The 13,930-nt window shown below is 46.7% G+C and overlaps 1 protein-coding gene and 1 long non-coding RNA gene across 3 annotated transcripts in view; one reads left to right on the top strand and one right to left on the bottom strand.

Moving 5' to 3' along the window:
- FGD5 (FYVE, RhoGEF and PH domain containing 5) overlaps positions 1-13,930 on the bottom strand; it is a 123,535-nt gene that overhangs the window by 1,571 nt on the left and 108,034 nt on the right. Inside the window, exons 15-20 of one of the 2 annotated variants that reach the window (XM_008951689.5) lie at positions 10,894-10,993; positions 10,363-10,500; positions 9,736-9,865; positions 8,772-8,902; positions 6,695-6,823; positions 204-358 (exon numbers count right to left, since the gene is read on the bottom strand). In XM_008951689.5, coding sequence (XP_008949937.1) covers positions 204-358; positions 6,695-6,823; positions 8,772-8,902; positions 9,736-9,865; positions 10,363-10,500; positions 10,894-10,993 — 783 coding nt within the window. The remainder of the gene's footprint in view (positions 1-203; positions 359-6,694; positions 6,824-8,771; positions 8,903-9,735; positions 9,866-10,362; positions 10,501-10,893; positions 10,994-13,930) is intronic. The other variant, XM_003826223.7, reaches the window with a different exon arrangement.
- On the top strand, positions 8,819-13,733 carry LOC117979595 (uncharacterized). The gene is made up of 5 exons (XR_008624704.2): positions 8,819-8,933; positions 9,563-9,820; positions 10,507-10,610; positions 11,452-11,582; positions 12,421-13,733. It is a non-coding gene; the product is annotated as an uncharacterized LOC117979595 (long non-coding RNA).

Here is a 13,930-nt window from a genome sequence, read left to right as displayed (position 1 = left end):
AATGCATCCTTGATTCATGAATGAATCAAAACAGTCTAAACATGATTGTGACAAAGAACAGGTAGTTCTGCAGTTCTGCTATGGCCCAAAGGGACCTAATGGGATAGGATGAATGGAGCAGAACAGAAGCCAAAGCCCCAAGAAACAACTTGTTGCCTTCTGAGAGAACAAAAAGCTATAAGACTAATTAGTTCTTTTCGTACCTCTGAGCTGAATTGGTATCTTCTGCTTTGAAGCTATAAAATAGGGTTTTCTTGTGGTAAAGGTGAAAAATAGGTCCTACTTCGCTGCTGCCCTCTTCCTTTTCTGGAGCAATGGTGAAGCCTAGCAGAGGCATACTCTCCATGGCCACTTTGTCCTGCAGAGGACAGAAGGAAAAATTGACATTAAACACCGCACTCTGCATAGTCATTTACTGTTATCTCCAATCTGAGATGCGTGAAGAGTGCCTCTGTGTGGGGTGTGCTTTGGCACCTTTGGGCTCACCACACACGAACTGTTGACCCTCGCTTCCCCCCAGAGCCAGCCCTGAGGAAGGAAAGAAACAACACTGGCTGGGTGTGGTGGCTCACGCCTGTAATCCCAGTACTTTGGGAGGCTGAGGCGGGTGGATCACCTGAGGTCAGGAGTTCGAGACCAGCCTGGCCTACATGGTGAAATCCCATCTCTACTAAAAATACAAAAATTATCTGGGTGTGGTGGCAGGTGCCTGTAATCCCAGCTACTCGGGAGGTTGAGGCAGAAGAATGGCTTGAACCCGGGAGGCAGAGGTTGCAGTGAGCCGAGATCGCACCATTGCACCCCAGCCTGGGAGGCAGAGTGAGACTCTGTCTCACATATTGTCTCAACATATTGTGACAGTTTATCAGGGACCAGGCAGTTACATTTTCATTATCTTTAATCTTCACAACAATCATAGAAGGTGTCACTCCCATTCTAAGAAGAAACCAAGGCTCAAAAAAGGTTAATTGCCCAAGATCACACAGCAGTAAAGAGCAGATCCAGAATTTGCACTCATGACCACCTTCTAACCCCACATTCTTTCCATGGATTTCATCAGTCAGTGACTCAGTTTTGCAGTTACTTCTGATCACATATTCTATACTCATTCTTCCAAAACCTCATTTACAGTATTTCAATATGGAGCACTTGTACTGTCTGTGCTATAAAGTTGCTAACAATTTGATGAGATATACCCGAAGAACACAGATGGATCTTACACACGTAGTGCTCAGTGGAAAAAGATTTTTATATATAGGTAAAGACATTTTTATACACAGTTATGTAAAAACATACATGTTCATAAACAATACAGACTTTGTAAAAACACATAAAGATATAATTAAGCATATTAGAATGGTGGTGGGAGGAAGAAGAAGGGGAGTACAGTTTGTGTATAGAATAGAATCAAGCTGGGCACAGTGGCATGTACCTGTAGACCCAGCTACACTCAAGGCCAAGGCAGGAGGACTGCTTGAGGCCAAGAATTTGAGTCCAGCCTGGACAACATAGTGAGACCTCATCCCTAAAACCCCAGAAAACTAAGAAATATTTTTTTAAAATAAAAGGAATCAATTCTCAAGGATTGCTAGATCAGAAAAAGCCTTTGACAAAATTCAATATCCATTCATGGTAAAAACAAAAACAACAACAAAAAAACAAACCTCTTAGCAAACTAGAGTAGAAGGAAACTTCATTAACTAACAAAGGGCATCTATAAAATACCTACAGCTAACATCATACTTAATAGTGAAACACCAAATGCTTTTCCCTTAAAATTGGAAACAAGGCAAGAATGGTGTTCACTTTCATCAATTCAATTCAACATTGTACTGGAGACCATAACTATTACATTAAGGAAAGAAAAAGAAATAAAGAGATAAAGATCAGAAAAGAGGTAGAACTATTTGTGCTTGCAAAAAAAAAAAAAAAAAAAAAAAAAAAAATAACTACTAGAACTAAAAATCAATTTAGAAAGGTCACAAGACAATCAGTTTTTATGTGTATATAGTAGCAGCAAACAACTAGAAAATAAAATAAATGCCATTCACAATGGCATCCAAAAAAATATTTAGAAATATATTAATAGAAGTATAAGATGTCTACACTAAAAACTACAAAACATTAAAAGAGAATTCAAGGCTTAAATAAATGAAAATTTATGTACCATGTTCATGGATTGAAAGATTCAGTATTACAATGCCAGTTCTCCCCAAATTGGTCTATAAATTCCATAATCCCTATCATAGAAATTGATGTTTATATGAAAACATAAAAGGCCTAGAATGCCCAAAACAATTTTTTTTCTTTTTTGAGACAGAGTCTGGGAAAAAAAAAGTCTGACTGGAGTGCAGTGGTGTGATCTCGGCTCACTGCAACCTCTGCTTGCTGTGTTCAAGCGATTCTCATGCCTCGGCCCCACAAGTAGCTGGAATTACAGGTATGCACCACCACACCTCCCTAATTTTTTCTATTTTTAGTAGAGACGGGGTTTCATTGTGTTGGCCAGGCTGGACTTGAACTCCTGGCCTCAAGTGATCTGCCTCCTTGGTCTCCCAAGTGCTGGGAGTACAGGCGTAGGCACCTTTCCAGCCTTGAAACAGTCTTAAAAAAGAACTAGGTTGGAGGACTTATACAACCTGACTTCAAGACTTACTATAAAGTTACAGTATTTGTGACAGTTTGGTACTGGCATAAGGATTGGTAAATATATGAATGAAACACAATGGAAAGTCCAGAAATAGACCTCTATTTATTCAATCATTTGAGACTTAACAAAGACACTGAAGCAATCCAATAGGGAGAGGCAAGTCTTTTCAACAAATTGTGCTGGAACAACTGGATATCCATAATGAAAAAAAGGAACCTCAACTCCCATGTCATACCACACACAAAAATTAACTTGAGATAGACCTAGAAGTAAAAGCTAAAACGTTAATGCTTTCAGAAAATAGAGGAAAATAACTTTGTAGCTTGCAGTAGACAAAAATGCCTTAGCACACAGAAAGCAACAGTCATAAAAGGAAACACTGAAAAAGTAGACTTCCTCAAAGTTATAAACTGCTGTTCACCAAAAGATTCATTCATTCATTCATTAGAAAATGAACAGGGAAGCCACAGACAGGCAGAGAATATTTGTAAAACATTTATCTGACAAAAGCCTGGTATACAGGATACAGAAAGAAATCCTATAACTTAATCACAGTACAACCTACTTTAAAAAAAGTGGACAAGAGATCTGAATAGACACTTCTCAAATGGAAATATGAGTGGCCAATAAGCACATGAAAGCAATCATGTGCTTAATATCAGTGGTTACTAGGGAAATCTAAATTAAAACAACATTGAGTTACCTCAACACTCCCCACCAGAATGGCTAAAATTTTAAAGCCTGACAACACCAAGTGTTAGCAATGATGTGGAGCAACCAGAACTCAAATTCACACACGTTGTTGGGAGAGTGTAAAAGGCACACCACTTTGGAAAAAGGCCTCACAATTCCTTATAAACCAAATATATGCCTGCCTTATGATCCATCAATTCCAATCCTAGGTAATGACCCAAGTGAAATAAAAATTTATGTTCCCACAAAAACCTGTATGAAAATGTTTAAAGCAGCTTTATTCATAATCACCAAAACCTAGAAGCAATCCAAATGTCCTTTGACTGGTGAACAGCTAAACAAAACTGGTATATTCACAAAATGGAAGACTACTCAGCCATAAAAAGAAGTGAACTACTGCTATATGCGACAACATAAATGAATCTCAAACACATCATGGTTAATGGAAGTCACACATGATTCCATCTGTTTGAGGATCAAGAGGCAAAACTAATCTATGGTGGAAAAGAATTGGAACAGGGTGTTGCCTCTGGGGACAGGATGATAGTGGCAATTTGTAGGTGTGTGCATTAATCAAAACTCACCAAATAGTATATTTGAGATTTGTGCACTTCATTATATATAAATTAGACCTCAAAAGGAAAAAAAAAAGGTACAAAAACATTGAATTCATAGGGTTAAGTATATTTTGAAAAACATCAAAAAGTAAAAGGTATAGAAGGATGAATAGATAGGTACTTGATAAAAGAAATGTAGGAAATGTTAATTGTACAATCCAGTTAATGGTCATATGATAGTTCACTGTAAAATTATTATTATTATTTTTTAAGACAGTCTTGATCTGTTGCCCAGGCTGGAGTGCAATGGTGTGATCTTGGCCCACTGTAACCTCTACCTCCCGGGTTCAAACGATTCTCCTGCCTCGGCCTCCTAAGTAGTTGAGACTACAGGTGCGTGCCACCATCCCTGGCTAATTTTTGTATTTTTAGTAGAGATGAGGTTTTGCCATGTTGGCCAGGCTGTTCTCTAACTCCTGGCCTCAAGTGATCCTCCTGCCTCAGCCTCTCAAAGTGCTGGGATTACAGGCATGAGCCACCATGCCCAGCTAGTTCACTGTAAAATTCTTTCAACATTCCTTTATGTTTGAAAATATTTATAAACAATAAATATAATAAAGAATAAAATGTTGGAAAAAATAGGCTGGGCACAGTGGCTTACACCTGTAATCCCAACACTTTGGGAGGCCAAGGTGGGAGGATCACTTGAGGCCAGCAGTTCGAGAACAGCCTGAGCAATATAGTGAGACTGCCCCTACAAAAAATAAAAAAACTGGCCTGTAATCCCAGCACTTTGGAAGCCAAGGTGGGTGGATCATGAGGTCAAGAGATCGAGACCATCCTGGCCAACATGGTGAAACCCCATCTCTACTAAAAATACAAAAATTAGCTGGGCGTGGTGGTGGGCGCCTGTAGTCCCAGCTACTCAGGAGGCTGAGGCAGGAGAATCACTTGAACCCGGGAGGTGGAGGTTACAGTGAGCCAAGATTGCACCACTGCACTCCAGCCTGGTGACAGAGTGAGTCTCCATCTCAAAAAAAAATTAAAATTAAAAAAAAAAATTAGCTAGGCCTGGCGTCACACACTTGTGGTCCCAGCTACTTGGGAGGCTGAGTTGGGGGGGATGGCTTGAGTCCAGGAGTTCAAAGCTGCAGTGAACAGTGATCACACCACTGTACTCCAGCCTTGGACAACAAAGCAAGAACCTGTCTTGAAACAAACAGAAAATGTTGGAAAAAATAAAGATTCCTATGTATTTTTGATAGTCGCTTTTTCCCAGGACTGTTACTAAATAGCAAGTTGCATCAGCTCTGGGCCACCTCAGGGTACATGACAGGGGTGCACAGTGGTGTAGACAGTGCAAACCAGCTATCCACTTCATCAGAACCTTTTTTTCTTTGATGGTATTTGAAAGCTTTATTCCATCGCTGGAACAGGTTTATTGAGAAATTATGTAAATTCCTCTTTCTAGAAGAAACTGTTTTGGAGTCATACTTAAGTCCATCATTCATTCATTCATTCATTCATTTTATTTTTCGTTGAGATAGGGTTTCACTATGTTGCTCCAGCTGGTCTCGAACTCCTGGCCTCAAGAGATCCTCAGCCTCCCAAAGTCCTGGGATTACAGGCGTGAACCACCATGCCAGGCCCCTAAATCCACCTTTTAAAATAAGCTTATGCTGTCACTTCCATGACAACTGTTCAGTTTGTTTTGGAAAGATAAAAATCCCCCACAGTGTGGAAGACCCCACCTGTGGACACAGGCAAAGGCCCCTCAGGGTGGGGTGCAGCTTACCGGGTACCCAAGCCACTCAGGCCTATGGCAGATCCCCTGTCTGCCTGCTTTGCTTAGAGTAAACAGATGTGGGGCCTTGCTAAGTGTTTAAGTATGGCTCCAAAGCAATTTCTTCTAGAAAGCCATCCTCTGTGATCCCTGGGGATGGGCACACGGCAACCTTCACAGTTGCAGGTCCTTCCAGAGGGAAGCTTCATGCCCCAAAGAAGGAAGTGCCTTTTGCACATTTGCTAGCATCTGTGGCCAGGGGAGAAGAGCCAGCCCTGACATGCATATCCCAGTGGAGCAAAGCACCCACCCTCTGCAGCTCGTCAGAATACATTTAACTCCCATTTTCAAAGCTGAAACTATGCCTGACCACCTAGAAGCCACCAGCTGGTGAAGCATGGAGATAGAAATGTTTCACATTATCCAACAGGTTCAGCCTGGGTCAGGGCCAGACAGCACCCTGCTACACAACCATGGCCACACATCTGTCTACTCTGGAAGTAAGCTTGATTTCCAAGGCTCTCTCACCTAAAGTAAGATATTCTATAAAATATAGATTTCAGTTTTCTTTAGAAGAATTACTAGAGTTACCCTATAAAAGAAATGGACAGACAAAAAGGGAGTAGCTTCCTCCACACTGCTGAATTTTGCCCCAAGCAATCTAAGTAGACAGTAGGAAGGCGTTTTCTTTTGTGGCATGGCTGGCTTGTTCCATCTTTGTCCTAGATGCTGGGCCTGTGCCATTTAAACACTTTGCGGCACAGCTTGGCATGTCCGTACCTTCTTATCTCCACAAAGAAACTGCAAATTCCTTAGATTTTGAAGTGATATGTGGTTGTGTAGCCACAGCAACATTGAGCACATGGCATTGCTCACTAAAGACTTGACTGCCACCAGAACTGGCTCAGCAGCCAGGACTCACACAGCTTTGCAGGTGACAGGATGTGTGCAGGCCCCAGGGGGTCATTTCACAGGAGAGAGGAGAGGGGAGAGAGTGCAGATCACTACTACCTCACTGGCCATGTAGGTGTAGAGAACTTTGCCTTTGATGACAAACCAGAGCTTCTTCCAGTGCCGCTTGCCCCTCTTACACCGGCTGAGATAGCCACTGATGGCAGAGCCCTCTCCAGAGGCAGCCACCTGGCAGGAGGGAAGCAGAGCGGTCAGGCCACCCCGGTGGTCAGGCACAGTTCAAACAGAGCACAATTCAAAATGACACTGCAAACCATTTGGCTGACTACTTATACTGCTTTGACACTGGATAAGGTCTCAGGATCTACCCAGTACCAAAGTCAGCAAGATAGTGCTTCATGCTTTGAGAAACAGGATTTAATGAATGGACCCAGCTGACTTTGGGAATGCTGATGCTGCCCTCTAGTGGTGTTTCAGATTCTTGGTTCCCTCTCTCAACCTAAGCCCCTCAACTCAAGAAACTTCGTTCAGGTACTTCGGCGAAAGGTTCTTCCTTCTAAAATTAACTCTTGCACTTTCAACTTATCTCTTCCTCACATTTAGGGAGGAATCCTAATGTGAGGATTCCTCTTTGTATTGTTGCCTAAAAGGTATTATAGTCTCCTGCCTAGTGGGGTGTGTGCAGCGTTAAGTCCTTTTATTATTATTACTACTCTTTGTGGTGGCGGGGGGTAGTAGTATTCTGTCCACAGGATTTATGTGGTGAGGAACGCAGGCTTGGAGTTAATACCAACCTGGATTTCCCATTCAGGCTCTACCAATTACTAGGTGGTTAATGATGAGCAATTTGCTGACTTCTTCTAAGTCTCAATTTCCTTACTAGTAAAAGAGGAATGCAATGTAAAAAATGTGAGGTTTATACATATATGTGATTATGAAATGATCTCTTAGACAAATTAAGTGGAGAAAACAGAAGAGATTCTGTATAACATGTTGTCTTCTGGGTAGAAAAAGAAGATCTATGAATGTACATCTGTATTATGTATGTGCATGAAAATTTCCACAAGGATCCATAAGAAACTTGATGGCAGTGGGATTGAGGGAGGCTGGGAAGGATGAGAAACTCACTTTTCATCATATGTGCTGTTTTGTACTTTTTTGGGAAAAATGTTTAACCATGTATGTGTTCTGTTTTTTTTTTTTTTTTTTTTTTTGAGACAGAGTCTTGCTGTGTTGCCAGGCTGGTGTGCAGTGGCGCCATCTCAGCTCACTGCAACCTTCACCTCCCTGAGGTTCAAGTGATTCTCCTGCCTCAGCCTCCCGAGTAGCTGGGACTACAGGTGCATGACACCACACCCGGCTGATTTTTGTATTTTTAGTAGAGATGGGGTTTCACTGTGTTAGCCAGGATGGTCTCGATCTCCTGACCTCGTGATCTGCCCACCTCAGCCTCCCAAAGTGCTGGGATTACAGGCGTGAGCCACCGCGCCCGGCCGTATGTGTTATTTCCAAGATTTTTAATTTGCAAAAGGAACAAGTTAATGGATAAAACTGTACCTATTTAAATTTTCCATTCCCTAACACTTTTTTAAACCCTTGCTACCTGCTACTTGATATTAATGGACTAACTTGGAAGCAGCTGATCGCACTTGTGGACTCCTTGTGTATTCACAGACATACATTGGTCTGTGGTTGTGAATGGAAATACAGACATACAATCTGGTCCTATTTGTGGGATACAATTGAGTTTAGCCAGTTCTGAAGTTTCCTGCGGAGCCCATGGCCTCCAGGGACGTCAACACCTGAGTCGGGTTGGGACCCCTAGGATGAGGGGATGACATGGAAGGACCAACCCAGGAATTTGGCTCCTTTAGACTGAAGAGCCCCCGTGATCTGTGCAGTCTGCGTGGGTACTAAATCTAAGCTATGGGGCAGGAGAAAAAGGAGAGAAAAGAAAGAGGAGGAGGGGAGAGGTAGAGAGAAGGATGGGAAAGATGTCGCCTAGCACCATCACTGTCAAGTCGGTCCTCGTAGCTGGGATGCTTCCATTAGGAATGCTCTGTCTGGAAGAGACTGGTCAGGCTGGGACAGGGCAGGGTCTGACTCCGTCTACCCAGGATGACCATGAACCTTCCAAATGCCCTACTTCCCACTTGGGTAGCCCTGCCTGCTTTACCTCTGTCAGGGCTGAAGGGACTTTCTTCTGCTTCTTGAAGGTCGAGGGGTTAATGCTCTGGAAGACGGATGAAAAGGCACTGCCCGAGAAGCGGGGTGAAGACAGCGGGAAGCTCATGCTCACAGGCCGCTCTGTAACCGAAAGAAGCCACGTGGAAGGGAGGTGAGAGGCGTGCCTGCGGCTTGTCTTTGGAACACTGATTCCTGTAAAATCCCTCTAGGAATGTGAGCCATAGGGGTTAAGTGGGACCTGAAAGTCAAGCACTCTTCCTCCCTCCCTCCTGCAGGAACAGACAAAGGCTATGGGGGCTGGGGAGGGGACGCTTTTCCAGGGCGCTGGACAGCCCTTCACCTCCAGGCCTCCAGGTAGCAGGGACTGGGCTGTCTTCTCTGATGACCTTAGTCCAGCCCCGTGGAGTGGAGGCCAGGGAAAGACTTTAGTTTTAGGCCCAAGATACACCTGCTCTCCTTCCTGGGAACTTGACCCTGCTTGGGCAAGGCCTGTCCCTTCAGCACTGACCAGGTCTCTCAAGGGCCGGCTCAGCTTCCCAAGGCTCCTGCGTGGAACAGCTTCACCCCTCCCTGACCCCAGCTCCTCTGCTGCCATGCTTATATAGTCCTTAGTCCCAGAAAGGTGCTACAGGACACAGGCCTATAGGACACTTGACAAGAGGGCCTCCATGATAAAGGACGCAGGAGTTCCCTGCCTCTGTCCCCTTACAGACACACTGATTCCTAAGCTTAGCTACTCACAGAGCTCTTCTTCTGGGGACACCGATCAATTTTCCACAGAATCCACATATTGGAAAATGGTGCCCGAACCTCTATTTCCTCCCTCCATGGAGTGAATAACTCCCTCCAGGGAAAGCGGTTTCAGGCATGAACCATGGACCACAGAGAAGCCACTGGAGCCTGGGGAGAAGCCACCAGGCCACTTGGAAGAAGGCAAGTGGTCCCCAGGTTACCTCTCATCAGGCCCGGGACAGCCCTGCCCCGCTTCTTCAGCTCCCCGAAGCAGCCGTCGCAGACCTTGGCCATCCTGTCCTTCAGGTACTTCAGCGGGTACTTGTTCCGCGAACAGTTCCGGCACACGATCTGCAGGCCCAGGCGGGAAGATTCTCACCCCTCTCAGTGCATGCAAAGGAGACCTGCACCCCTCCCCTCCGCTCCCTCTGCTAATCCACCCACAACTGCCCCTAGGGAGCCCCAGGTTCTGATCATGGAGCTGTGTGTGTCCCCTACTTTTCCGGCAAGGCTTCATCTTGTTTCTGAGCCAGCGCCTATCTGCTTTTCTGATGAGCCTGCGCCCTTAACCACTACATGATACTTTTTTCTCCAAGCACAATAGCCATGTATGCTACGGTTTTCTGTTGAAAACGTGGTGGTGTGGAAGAGGCCTGGGACTTGGAGCTCTGGTTTGATGATCTATAAAATGGGAATTAGCAATCTGTTCCTCTCAGGTTGGTGTGAACATGCCTCACTCTGGGGCTTACAGTAGCTGCTGGACATCCCTGAGCCCCCGGCTGGGCAGGGACATGCCCTTCCCCCACCCCACCCCCATGCACACACTCACCCCAGATGCAGCGACTCACCTTGCCACAGGCGTGACAGTGATGGCGCCGCAGGGTGAGGGAGAAGTCGCAGCCGCAGTTCATGCACATCATGACGTGTGTGACAGGCACCAGGGTGGGGGGCCTCTCCCCAAGGCTAACCCCCAGCCTCTCTCGTATCTGCAGCAACAGAATTGGCTGAGTAATGTGGAATGTGGCCAGGAGACCAGCCAGATGCAGAGCCCAGTGAGCCCTGCCCTGCGTCTCTGTGCAGGGTGTGTGATGTGTGGGTGAGTGGGTCTGATGCGAAAGGCCTCTCCTGCACCCTCCAGGATGCTCACCCTTGGTTGGGAAACAGCCAGACTGTGAGAACAGGACTGTGGGTGCTGGGCTCCTAGGTTACACGGAGGCCGCCCCTGACTAGGGTGGGAGCATGGCAGGGGTGTGGGGGGAGCCAGTGCCCCAAGACAGGAGCTACACGTCCATCTGGGTGTGAGTGGCAACAGCAATGCCCGCCCAGGGAACCCCAGGTCTCTGAGGCTGGTGGCCCGTGGGCCCTGCCCACCCACTCACCTCCACGCTATGGTGGAATGCAGCCAGCGCCTGGGCCTTGTAGTCCTCAGGGAGGGCTCTGCTCAGACAGCCATACCACTCGTCCCTCTCTGCACAGGAGCTGCGGGCATGGACTGGAGTGAGCAAAGGCAGGAGCAGCTCTGCCTCCCACCCTCCATCTCGGCATGGATGAGATTCTCACTCAGATGCCCCTTGAGCCTGCACCTCTCACACTGCCCAGAACCACCAGCAAAGAAGAGATCACCTGCCAGACTAGGTTTACAAGCAGACCACTGGTCCATTAGCTGTCCTTCGGTCTGTTTCCTCTTACACTGGAATAATGATATTCCCCTAACTCCCAGGGCTGCTGTGGGGATGAAGGGAGATGTGGGACATGGAACCACACTGTCAACATTGTGCAAAAGCAAGAGACATTAGGAAGGCCCAGAGGGTCCCATACTTCAGGAGAAACGGGCTGGCAGGGGACAGAGGGCTGGGTACCTGTGGAGGATGAGGGGTAGGTGGGAGCTGGCAAAGGTAAACATCTGTGTCTCCCACCTTCCTCATCTCCCCACATAGCTTCCCAGACAGTCATCCGACAGGCACTTTCCAAGTCCCTGCTCTGCACCAGGGAGGGCTTCCTGAGCTGGGTGCCAGCTAGCTGGGTGAAGTTCTCACAGTGTCCACTAGATGCCGCGCCTACACCACAGGTAAGTGTGCAGCCTGCCCCGGAAAGCAAGCATAAGGGCCCGCTGGCCTGGGCGGGAGCAGTGCTGCAGGGCAGAGGCTGAATCAGCATTGTGGGCAGCAAGACACCATGTCCCTAAAACGTGATGAATGGGTCCTGCTGTCCCCTGGGAGCTTCAAGTGTGAAGGGTCTGGACTAGCAGGAAGGTGACTGGCATGCTAAAGGCCACTGTCCTTGCTCTGGGAGATGGGCAGCCCCACCTGAAGGCCCACGTGTGGATCGTCACCACCTTCATGTCATGGCCGGACTAACAGAAACTATTTGCTGGCAGCCTCCTGCCCTTGATTTTATCACAAGGAGAGGTGAGGCCACGACCCCCACCCAGGCATCACCTCCTCCAGGAAGCATTCCCTCACTCCTCCAGATGGGGCAGTCCCTCCTTTGGGTTTCCAAGCCCTTTTCTACTCCCTCATGCAGTAGACTGTAACAGATTAAGAGCTCTGGTCCACACAGTCCTGGGTTCAAACTCCAGTTCCACCTCCCCTGGCTGTGTGACCCTTTTGCCCTTTTGCAAGCCTCAACTCCCTATGCATGGAAGGAGCCGCAAACCCCAGCTCTAAGGGTGGTGATGAGGATCACGGCGGCGTCTGGGGCCTGACAGGTGTCCAATGCCTGTTACTGTTGTCATTACCACTATTAATTGTTACAGCAGTTACTGCCCTGCATCTGAAGCAGTTTACAACTCTCCTACCTGTAATGTGGGCTCCTGGAGAGCACAACAATGGCTAAATTGTTGCCAGACCTGGCACTGAGGTGTGGCTAATAAATGCTTAAATTTTTTTTTTTTTTTTTTGAGACAGGGTCTCACTATGTTGCCCAGGCTGGTCCCAAACTCCTGGCCTCAAGTAATCCTTCAGCCTCAGCCTCCCAGATTGATGGAATTACAGGTATAAGCCACCATGCCCCACCTAATAAATGATTTTAATGAGAAAATGCATCTATGAGAGTGCATGTGCATGAGTGCATTTAGATCCCATTTCACACTCAGAACCGCCCAATGCAGGATAAACCCCCATGTGATAGGCACTGCTGCCATCCCATCTCATGTGCTTGCTGAGAGTAGACACCCAAGCCCCAGAAGCCTTGCTGACCCCTGCCATGCACGTCCCTGGCTGAAGAGCTACTCTTGGCTGGAGGCATACCTCCCTGGTTTCCAAGCCCCCCGAGAGCTTGAGCTTACCTTGCCCTGAAAGAAGGAAAAGGGGATGCTCTTTAAGGTCATGGTCTGAAGCCAGAGATGAGGATCCCAGGCAACCCGAGGGCCTGGAGAAAATGCAGACCTTTCTGATAGAAAGGCCATGCCCCCCTGTGGTCTAAATGTTTGTGTCCCCCCAAATTCAAATGCAGAAATCCTCTTCCCAAAGGTGCTGGTGTTGGGAGGCAGGGCCTTTGGGAGGTGATGAGGCCATGGGTGTGGAGCCCTCACGAATGAGATTAGTGCCCTTATACAGGAGACCCCAGAGAGACCCTTGCTCCTCCCACCACATGAGGTGGCATTGTCTATGTGAGAAGGCACCGTCTTTGAACCAGGAAGCAGAACCTCACCAGACACCCAATCAGTCAGTGCCTTGACCTTGGACTTCCTGACCTGCAGCCTGTGGGAAATTTCTGTTGTTTATAAGTCACTCAGTTTATGGTATTTTTGTTTTTGTTTTTGTTTTGAGACGGAGTCTTGCTCTGTAGCCCAGGCTGGAGTGCAGTGGCGCGATCTCGGCTCACTGCAAGCTCCACCTCCCCGGTTCACGCCATTCTCCTGCCTCAGCCTCCCGAGTAGCTGGGACTACAGGTGCCCGCCACCACGCCCGGCTAATTTTTTGTATTTTTAGTAGAGACGGGGTTTCACTGTGTTAGCCAGGATGGCCTCGATCTTGTGACCTTGTGATCCATCCGCCTCGGCCTCCCAAAGTGCTGGTATTACAGGCGTGAGCCACCGCGCCCGGCCTGGTATTTTTGTTATAGTGGCCTGAATGGACTAAGACACCACACAGACAGGGCAACATAAGTGATGAACGCTCACTTATTATTTTTTTTTCTCTCATCTTCTAGACAGGAAAGCAAAAAGGCAGGCCACTTTATGAACAGCAGCACACAATACATTTTTTACTGGCCTTAACTTTTCGTGTTGCTGTAGAGACCCAATCATCCATAAAGAGCTCCACAAACATGAGACATTGCTATTGCCATATTTAAGCCATGGGCTCTAGAAACCCCTGAAGTTATATATAAAATTTTATGAGTGTGTACATTTTTTGGGGGGAGAAAAGTTTTTATCAAATTCCCCAAAAGGTTAAGAAACACTGAAAAGAAAAA

Source organism: Pan paniscus, chromosome 2 (genome assembly GCF_029289425.2).
Source record: "Pan paniscus chromosome 2, NHGRI_mPanPan1-v2.0_pri, whole genome shotgun sequence".
Lineage (NCBI taxonomy): Eukaryota > Metazoa > Chordata > Mammalia > Primates > Hominidae > Pan > Pan paniscus.
This window is presented reverse-complemented; position numbering and strand designations above follow the sequence as displayed.